We start from the raw sequence: 10,547 nt of genomic DNA, 5'->3' as shown, positions 1-10,547 counted from the left end.
CATAGTTAATTAAACATAAAAATGAATAGAAACAAGTGGGGTTTTGGGCCGACTAGAACTGATGTCTTCTTCAGTTTCCCCTTGACTTGGATTTTTGCAATTGGCCTTTTTGCTCAGATATTGTTTTATTGGGCTTGAAACAGTGCCTACTTCTAACGTTTAAATGAATATATCTATAGATAATATGGAAAAAACATTGCACAATAAAAATTAGTGTAATTGAAATTAATCAAATTATATAGATATGACCCAATTTGATTTAACTTCGGATTTTCACTGCAAAATAAAAAAGCTTTGTTCAAAATTTCTAAATACCGAATCGAACAGAATAATAGTAAAAAAAAAAAAAACAGAAAAGAAGAGCCGGATGCTAGCGATCGTTCGTCTGCCCTATACCAATCATCTTCTCCATTTTCACCCGATATGCCACGTGCCAAGTTCCAGGTCCTAACACGTGTAACGGCTCCACAAAATCGTAAATCGTCTGCCTGCCACGAACATAATCCTCCCGCTTTCTAAGCAGATTCCATTTTACATTTTGCACTCCAAAATCCACCTGGTAAGTTCTCATTTTTTTTCCCTTTCTTTTCTTTGTGTTAATTTTTTGTTAAGATTAACCTTCTATAACTATTTACGTGCTTTTAATAATTTGAATTTAGTCATTAATTTTGGTAGTAATTGATTAATTTGATTGTTTTTATACGTGTTTGAAGAAATGCCCATGTGGAGGATAAGAAACTGTTTAACGAGCTGTTGTTTTTCAATGTTTTACTTTTGAAGAGAAATAGGGAAATGATAGATTGAGATTCATGGGTAGTACTCCATTTGGTAAGATTATACCTTAAGGTACTTGTGTCCGGTTCTTGTTTGACGCTTTGAATTTCTATCAAAGATTCAAAGTTAATGTTAAAAATTGCTAAAAATATGACATAGTCACGTCTGACACCAGATTCTGAGTCAATGTAACATAGAGGTAGACAAGGGAAGGCCGGCAGGGTGACTGTGGGTGTGAGTATAATTTTGTTTCTTCCATTTGTTTAACCAAATTGAGGGTATAATGTTCAGTTGTAGGAGGATAAGACTATATTTTATGGGAATGAAGGAGAGGGAATGAAAATTGAAGAGGTAATAACTTTAAAAAAAAAAAAACATGTCTTCCTTTTGATTCCTTTGAGAATGAAGGGGAGGGAATTAAAATTGATCAAAGGGGAAACGTGTGATTCATCTAGGTAGCTCCCTTTTGGAAGCAGAGCAAAGGCAGAGAGAATTAGTTTTAGTCTTAAAAGTACATCGGAAGGAAGACTGTCTAGGCAGAGCACAGGGATTGAACTTGAATCTGAAAGATGTGAGCAGGTGTGAACTCTAATCCGATAGTGATAGATTACAAGCACAATTGATCAAAACTTGGTCTTGTACTTCACTTTTGTTTATCTATGCTAGTAGCCTCCAAATATTGTGCATACAATCATTCACAGATATATAAAGAAATTCTTTGATGCATATTCATCATCATTAAAACAATGCTTGATCTTTTTCGTTCTCAATTGTTTCATGTCTATTGCGCAACTAAAATAAGAAATAGTACTATTATTAGCATCCTGTTCTGGCACCTCATGTTATCGAAATGGGATACTTGTACTTAAGGGAAGGCAATATGAATTTAGTTATGCCATTTGGGAGCTATCAATCTGGCATAAGTCTTATTTTCTGTGCCTTATTTTCAGAGGTATTAGTGAACAAAAAGCCTGCTTTCCTTATGGCCATAATTCTTATTTTCAGTTGGAATTTAGGACCGTTTATGTGATTAACTCTACTTCTAAGCATTGTATGATTGTCACTTTCTCTCAGGGCAATTCTTTGGCATGGAGATTGCTACCACAAGGTAGGCTTACCTGATAATTACATCAGTACCGAGGATAAATGTTTTCTCTGAAAGTAACTTTGCTAATTAAGCTGATATCTTTTCAATCATATTTGGTACTGGTTTAGTTGGTGCTGTGCTTTTGAGACTGTGCCAGTGGTATTACATATTTTCTTTGATTTCTAACATACCAAGGCCTGTTTCCCCACTCTTTTTAATGAGACATTTTATGTGTTTGCTGCTTAATAACCAAAATGTAATAGTCTGTTGAACTAGCCAAGATTATCACTATTTTCTGTCTTCCTCTGTGTCTCCCCCCCTGATCTTTACAATTGACACTTCTCCTTGTCATGTTTGCTTCTGTTGTGATTTTCTCAGGTGTTGTCTTGACAAACAAGTATCATGGATTTCGTCACACCTCAGAGCATTAGACGCGGAAAATGCCCACAGACTTCCTTATATTTTGACTGGCTGGAAGTTGAGGACAATTCATCAAAGGTTAACTTTAGATTCTGCTGGAAAGCAAAATAAAAGCTGTATTGTCTGGAAGACACATTCTGTGCCTGTTGGTTTGGAGGAATCCTCATCTCTACAGTCAGGAGATCCTTTAAATGAAGATGAGAATGTTTCTGAGGATTCACCAGAGAAGCCTTTTGCTAAACCGCTCAGCAGCGACGAGGTAAACTTACATGAGCTAACTTTTTCATGTCTTATAATAATTAGAAAATATGCAATGGAAATTGAAGCCATTTTAAAAGCATGCTTTCTGGATGGTAGAGTTATTGAGCAAAAAGGAAGGGAGAAAATAAAATGGAATAAAGGAAAAATATAAAATGCTGCTGTTGTTGATTCGGAGGCAGTCCATCTCCTGGTGGAAACCTCTCCTGAACTTAAATTTTGGTATAAATGAAATGGTTTTTAAAAATTCCAAAAAGGACCTATTTGTGATGAAAAAATAGGATTGGCTTCATTTTGCATAGTGTAGATTTGAACCTGTACTGATTGAAATTTGCATATAAGAAAATATCCATTTTCACAAAGCATATGATTGGAATTGCTGTTGCCAGTGCCTGTTGAAGTCTACAAGAGTCAAGGAAAAGCTGGTTTCATGTTGCATGTACCGTTAAATCTAACTTCCTTTCAGTTCCTATGATGATATTTTAGCTTAATAAGGATTTTATGAAATCTTTTGAGGTGTATTCGGTTTGAGGTATTCAATGTGTGTATCCAAAATACTAGTAGTATGCAATATCTGGGAATGGCATATTTAGATATCGCAAATAACTCATTCTGGTATAAAGATTTCTTATATTTATATGGTACAACATCCTTAAAATGGGCCCAAAATTTAATTCCCACTCTTTCCCACAAAATGTTAAGACTATTCTTAAAAATTCAACAAATTCGTTCTATGTCCTTTGTGGACACCTGTCACCACCGCATCAACTTGTTGGTAACTTTTATTTAAGGATAGATTGTTTTTGGTTGCAAGATTTCTCATCTTTAATCTAGGTTAATGCATAAAATTTGCAGGTTGCTTTTCTTTTTTAAATAAGATAACAATTAAAAGGGGGAATTTTGATGGTTAGCATGAGTTGTATAAATATTATGGCTTTTCTGAAAATTTTCATTTAAACATTACATGATTGGCTTTTGTTAACCATGCATGTTTCTATAATTTAATTTTAATTGAAGATAGGTTGGATTTAGTCCCATGACCAGCAGTTATTTTGTTAACTGAGATGTGCAGCTTTAGCTCATTACGGCAATGAAAATTATGAGCAAATTCCCCCCAGTTCAATGATGACTGAATTTTGTTAGTGCATTATCAATTGTTTGGATGTAAAGTCCTATTTATTTTTTACTTAAATGTTTAAAGCTAATTTATATGCCATCTACAACAGTTGAAATCTCTATTGGCTGACTCTGAGAGGGCAAAGCTCACCAAAAAATTAAGTGAATCTAACCAGCAAAACCGGTTCCTCAAAAGACAGGTTTGTATGTGCTCATATTTAGGCATGTTTTTCCTTTGCCAAACTTAAATAGTCTCTTAGTTTAGATACTTTAATTGATCTACTTGTATGTCTTTGGTAATGACTAATGATCAGAAATTCTTTACAATGGCACGACTATACCTCAGCAAGCTTTTATGTATTTTATTTATGTATTTTCTATGTTCTGATGGAATTAAATTCAAATAAACATGACATGTAATATTTCCTATTTTTCGGCCAAATGAACCCCAGTAAGAGAAGAAAAGAAGCTGTCAAACCTGGAAACAATGTCATAATTTGCTTAAAACATTTTTAACTGTTAGCTGAGATGAAACTCTTGTTTAGCATCAAATTTGGCATCAGATTGGAGAAAACTGGAAGGGAAACCTGGGATGTCACTGGTTTGTTCTTTGTGGGAGATCTTTTCTCTTTTAATTTTTAAATTTTTATGTTGCTGGCTTGAAGACAGTTATATTCATTTGATGTAAATGTGGAGGGATTGAGTTCAGAATGTTCTGAAAAAATTTTGCAAAGAAAATTTGATGCCCAAAGCATTTCATGTATAGAGTTTACAATACTCTAAAATGCACGTTTATGTCTTTCCAAACTAAGAGAATATGCTAAGAAACTTCATAATTTACATGATATTGCTTTTACAATGAAAATGGTTTCCAGTTTAAAACAACTTGCATGGCAAACAGAGCCAAAATAAAATCTCTTTAACTCACAAGGTGACTTATCTATGCTGTCTACAGTTACAAATCAAGGAGGATTCACTAGTTAACTTCAAAAGTGAACTTGCGGTCATGGAACTGGAGATTCAGGTTACTATTCACTTCAGTTACAGTTGCATCCTCAAAATTTCTTTTTCCATTATGAAAACTCTTTCTTTTTCTCATATTGTGGATTGATTAAAGCAAACTCACTGAAAGAAAATGTTGAGACTTTTCATCATGCCTTGTGTGAGGAAATCAATGCTACTTGTTATTAATCCAAGTGTCCTAAAAGAAAACTTTTTTGGTTCCAAGCTTGGTGATTTTTCTTATCTTTCTATGGTTGTAGTCCTAGAAATATGTGTTAAAGGGTTCCTTTTGGACCATAGAAGAGCCGTTGTTGCTAGTGCTGGTGAGGCTGAAATGTTTTTTGTATACTTCCAGCTAAGTGAAGCTTGCCAGACTTTGAAAATTTGTCCCTTTGCAAAATTCTCCGTGCAAAAGGTTTTCTTTTGCTGCAGTTTTGATGCTTTAGATTGAGCTGTATTTCTGCATACAACCCCTTTGGTAATATGGAGGACAAATTGCCCTGGGCTCTGCCATAATGCTGTTAAATTTTGGTGTTTATGTAGGCAAACTTGCTCATTTATTATGTCTGTAATTGTTTGGTCTAAAGGCTTCTCAATAAAATTGAAAAGCTATAAACCTAGTTCAGACGTTGAATCTGTTAGATGTGTGAAACAATTTAATAAGTGAATTGTTCAAACCAGTGAAGTCATCTAAGGATTTTTCTTTGCTGGCAAAAATAAAAAATCTAAGGATTTTTACACTTGGGGACAAAGATGCAGCCAGTGAGGTCAAGTTCTATACTGATGCACATATATTGTTGGTTAAAAATCTAAAGATTTTCTGATGAACCTATTGTAGCTGAGGGAACCTGAAGCCCTACACGTATCATTCTTAAATAGTGCAACTGTTTTCTTTTTAGGTTGTAATCTTAATCCTTGCTCCTAAGCAGGGGTCATGCCATTTATCAAAAGTATAAGAAAATGAAATATAACTATTCTTGAAATTAAAAATCACCTTTTGCTTTCCTTTTCTTGGTAAGAAAGGTTGCATGTTATCCATCATGTTTCTTAGGTGTAACTCTGGTCTTTCTGGTGTCTGGTACTGGGGTTCGTATATCTGTTAGTAGACCAACAGCCACTTTTTCCTTTGTTTTGCCCCTTTTATTTGGATTCCTCTGATTTATATTTTTGCATTAAGAGATAAACAACCTTTTTCAATATATCTGGGGTGACCAACATGTCTCACCTCGCATGTGGCTCCTGTAACAATTTTGGCAGTTTGGCTCAACTGGCATTTATGTGTTTTGTGCGATACAATCTGATGTAACTGGTTTGCCTGTTCTTTTATATGTTTATTCAACTGAAAATCAATTTGAAGGCAGAGAAGAAGGGCATGCTAGTCATCCCAAAGTATTCTCTTTAAACTAGTAATTTTTACAGCAAAGGAACCTTAGTCTTTAAACAAAAGTTTGAATTTTCTGTCACAACATGATGGGAGATGTCAGCAATATTGTCACAGCCCAACTTTTGACATTTCCTCAAATAACATTTAGATTGCAACAATTTTTCGATCTATACTTGGTGTGGCTTGTTAGGTGGGATATAGTTTATGCAGTAGTCCATAATGCCTAAGACATGCCTCATGAATTTTGGCATATCAGTGGATTGTTGTTAAGTGCCTATGGCATTGTAGCATGTTTGACATTTGTTGGTACAGATCTTGTGAATCATTGTTGTTAGTCTGACGTTAGGCTTTTACCATTGACCATGAGGAGGAAAGGGAAATAACCAACCAATTCAATCCAAGGCATTTTGGCTTCTTAGATGGTTGGTTCTATTGATGCTTGCTAATCCTTGTTGGAAGGAGCTCCAACATTAAGGTGACATGTCTGTTAACAGTGTTGTCTTTACCTGCTTGTAATTATTTTTCTATATTTTCAGTGAGAAGCTGAAACTAACTTCTATGTTTTGTAAAATTAGCTTTTCAGGCCCCCCCGATTTGGGATGCTACCCAAGCATCAAGTTAAAGCTTTTGTAAAAATATTGCTCATTGTTTTTCATGTACAGGCATTAGTCTCACTGGCAGAAGAAATATCTCAAGCTGGCATTCCAGAAGGTTCAAGAAAGATCAATGGGAGATACATTCAATCTCATCTTCACTCCCGCTTAGAAGGTAATGGTTCTCCACTGAGTTATTTTCGACCAACAGAATTCTTCATTCTTATCCAAGTTTTGATGATTTGACAAATGCCCGAATGATCAGGGCTCAAGGTACTTTTCAATTAAGTCTTGTTCCCTGGCAAAAAAATGAATTAGACAAATTTGGCAATGATGCAATTGAAGTTGGGTTTCATTGTGTTAGTAGACAAACTTAATTTCCCCATTGCTGTATTAGAGAATTGGCTGGTAAATATTTTAAAGTTTGTGAGACACTATGAATTATTCCTATTTCCTAAAGACTTTTAGTTCGTTTATTATTTTTTGGTGTAAAGCTGTACATGAGAAATTGAAGGAACAAATAAAGGATGTAGATGCTGCACAGTCTAAGGAGATTCCCTTGTTCTGGTGTGGCATGGCAGAGGTAAGTGCAAAAGAATGTGCCTTTATTTACCAGAGATTTTTCTTTACAAATAAAAATTTGAAATGTCATCCATTTTGGTATTGTGCTTGGATATTATTGCAAAAACCACAAGCTATTAGAAAAGAATAAGATATCAAAAAGTAAGACAAACACGTGAAGAAATTAAACCCCAAACTGTAAGAAAGAGCAAGGAAACTAATAGAGAGTAAGAGAAATCATAACACAGCAAAGGGTTGGTATCTGGGTTCAGATGCTGGGGTATAAAAAGGAAAGCTCTTTCTTGCATATCATCATTGCAAAAAAGCTGAGCCTCCCTTGCTTACGTAAATAAGAGTGCCTTATTAGCATACAAAACCTTATAACAATAACTCCTAGTGGAACCACAGGTCTGAGATTGTTGTTTAGAGTTCTTATTTTGTCATATACAGTAATATTAAACAAGTTTTTTTTTTAACCTTATCTTCAATAATTAGGAACATTTAGAAACTCAATAGTCTGTTCCTTCCACAGTGATGTAGCAAAATTTATTTTTATAAAAAAAAATTGATCTCTTTCCTTAATTAATCATGCAGAGAGGCTACTGTTTGTTCAAATGACCAAAGTTTTAGGTTGTAAAGTGCAGAAGAAATTAAACACGCGAAGAAATTAAAAATAATAGGATAAACGCCACCTATACCCCTTGTGGTTTCAACTTTTCTTACATGGTACCTTGTGATTTTCTTTTTCTTCATTTGCACACTGTGGATATCTTTTTTCTCAAATTTCTGAAGGCTGTTAATTTTAGTTTGAAAATTACAAAAATACCCTTAAATATGAAGAAATAGAATAGCTTTAAATTGAGAGCATTTTGGTAATTTTAGTGGGCAAAATTGACGGCTTACCTCTTGTGGGAACAGAATTTATTCACAGGGTACTGATTGGGAATAAAGATTTCCACATGATGCTTACTAGGAAAACAAACCACTGGGTAACATGTGAAAAATGTTGAAACTACAAGAAATGTAGGTGAAGTTTACCCAAAATAATAAAAGAAAAAGAATTAATCTAAATAGAACTCTATCCTTCAAGGTTTAATGGTATTTTTATGGAATCATTTTTGTAAATAAGGCAGCTGCCTAGTTTTGATTGATTGTTACCTGTATTTATAATGCCTCCTTTATTATTCTTTTCTTGAGATGAACTTATGAGATGGATGTTTCAATCAGACATGCTTGGTGAACGAAATTAATTTAGACTTTTTAACATATTAATGCTTATCATGTTTAAAAAAGCCTTTTTTAATGAAACTTTATATTTTTAACCCTTCTCTGATGGGTGATGCATAAATTGTTGAGAAAGTTTTATTTGTTTGTAATGCTGGTAGAGTGTACAAGTTATGGGCTCATTTGATGGGTGGAGTCAAGGGGAGCACTTATCACCAGAGTACACTGGTTCTTTTACCAAGTTCTCAACCACATTATTGCTCAGACCTGGAAGGTGAAACTCTGTTTACTCAGTGCACGGCTGTTACTTCTTCTTCTAACTTTTAGTTTGACATTGGGAAGGTATGAAATCAAGTTCGTGGTGGATGGAGAATGGCTGCTGTCACCAGAATACCCTACTGTTGGTGAGGGACTAATGGAAAACAACTTGCTAATTGTAGAATAGCTACAGTGTCCATGGAGGTTCTAGTCATGCTAGATATAGAGAACTGACAATTGCATTGTTTTCCAGTATGAGCTTCTTCCTTGTACTCTTTATCTCTTCTTGCTTATCTACTTGTATCCACTGTATAGCTTTGAACTGGCAGCTTAATAAAATAGATTGTTTTAAGGATTAAATTAGGATGAAAGGAAAGGGTCAAAACTCTTTTGTTTTTCTCATCCTCTCATATTTCTCTCTTACCAAACCAAAGAAGGAAAAGAAACACTATTTGCCTTCCACTCCTTTTTCAAGCTCTCTGGTTCTCCCGTGCTAGGGTTGACCTAACGCTACCTTTGTCTTGGAATATCAAAAGAAAGCATCCTATTAGAAAAAGCACAATTTATTTGGATTACGAGCCATATATATGGAGCTCATTCCTCCACTTTTGCCCTTTGTTTTTCTTCTTTTAATTCTATGTATTTGGTGAAATTTTCTCCTTTCGTCCCCTCAAAAGGAACACAAGGAACATACAAGGGAGATATGCCAAAGCTTTCCAGTTTGGTAACCCAAAAATATTCCTACGTGTAAAAAATATCCTCATGCCTCTTTCCTACTTGGAGCACGCAACGACTTGTTTACCTACTCCATTGTCCCTTTACCGATATTACTATTATAGGAAAGCGAAATCTTGAAAAGGGGTATTAATTCAAATCCTATAAATGTGAAGTATTAAATTTTTATTTTTTATTTGTAAATGTAATTAATCTAATAAAAATTAAAGTAGCCATTAATTTGTTTGTGACCCTAAAAAATTAAACTGGCCCTTTGTTTCGCTAAGGGATAGCTCTCAATTTTCCTTTTAAAAAAAAATTTGAAAAAACTCTATCAAAGAGCTCGCTCAAGCTTTGCACATATATTAACAATCAACTTTGCTTTAATTTAACTCAATTTTATAAAAAATTAAACTTCAGTAGATCTGCTATATGAATGGCATAAATTAATTTAAAATATATAACTGAAGTGAGAAAAATTTAAAATTCTGCATATCCAAAATCATCATATCACATACAATTTTTTTTCAAATAGTTCATTAACAGTTAACACATACGCCAATATATTAAAAGTTAAAAACATGATACTTAAAAAAGGCTCTTCAACTATTTTAAAATAATTTAAATATATTGTTATTCTTCTATTAAGTTCAATCAAAGTTCTTATATTTTTATTTTAAGCCAAATAAAACTTTATGACTAAATGTTGCTAGTTAAAATGGTATTTGTTATTTTATGTTACGTGATGCTAATATGTTACAATAAATAATGATGTAGTATGTTGATTTAATATGATGAAATAATTACGTGGCATTTTTGTTTTTCTATGTCAACGTGACGTAAGCACCACGAGTGTGAAATGACAGTTAACATTTTAGATAAATAGCAATTAGTAAACTATTAATTATAAGAGTCTATTTGATCTAAAATCAAAATAAGAAGACTTGATTGAATGTAATAGGAAAATAAAGATTTATTTCAATTTTCTTAAATAGTTCATAGACTTTTTCAAGTATTATGCCAAAATTAAAGATTAATTCTCACTTATTTCATAGTATTAAAAACTAATAAATATTAAGAAAACCCTCACGAAAATAAAATAAAAAAAGACACAATTAATTGAGTTGATTTGGAAAGCTAAAAGGCCAACGAAATT

General features: G+C 33.6%; 1 protein-coding gene across 2 annotated transcripts; it reads left to right on the top strand.

Moving 5' to 3' along the window:
- The first annotated feature begins 299 nt into the window (after positions 1–299).
- Positions 300–9,079, top strand: LOC110425760 (PROTEIN TARGETING TO STARCH (PTST)). Of its 2 annotated transcripts, none has more exons than XM_021440752.2 (9): positions 300–559; positions 1,849–1,882; positions 2,240–2,540; positions 3,766–3,855; positions 4,611–4,679; positions 6,704–6,809; positions 7,129–7,217; positions 8,581–8,693; positions 8,762–9,079. In XM_021440752.2, exons 2-9 carry the CDS (start codon positions 1,863–1,865, stop codon positions 8,862–8,864), a joined length of 891 nt encoding a protein of 296 aa, XP_021296427.1. In that variant the 5' UTR covers positions 300–559; positions 1,849–1,862; the 3' UTR covers positions 8,865–9,079. The 2 variants fall into 2 exon arrangements, with proteins under 2 accessions (XP_021296427.1, XP_021296428.1); XM_021440753.2 differs by lacking the exon at positions 300–559 and adding an exon at positions 706–1,353.
- The last annotated feature ends 1,468 nt before the right edge of the window (positions 9,080–10,547 follow it).

This window comes from Theobroma umbraticum, unplaced genomic scaffold, assembly GCF_002168275.2.
Source record: "Theobroma umbraticum cultivar Fairchild unplaced genomic scaffold, ASM216827v3 scaffold_12.1, whole genome shotgun sequence".
Classification (NCBI taxonomy): domain Eukaryota; kingdom Viridiplantae; phylum Streptophyta; class Magnoliopsida; order Malvales; family Malvaceae; genus Theobroma; species Theobroma umbraticum.
Note: the sequence above shows the minus strand (reverse complement) of the source record. Positions and strands in the feature narration are given on the sequence as shown.

Excerpts from the sequence above, each read along its gene's own strand:
- LOC110425760 (XM_021440752.2), top strand. The coding sequence starts at position 1,863 with ATGGAGATTGCTACCACAAG. Across the intron at positions 4,680-6,703 it reads TCATGGAACTGGAGATTCAG|GCATTAGTCTCACTGGCAGA; the intron begins GTTACTATTCAC and ends TTTCATGTACAG. Across the intron at positions 8,694-8,761 it reads TTATTGCTCAGACCTGGAAG|GTATGAAATCAAGTTCGTGG; the intron begins GTGAAACTCTGT and ends GACATTGGGAAG.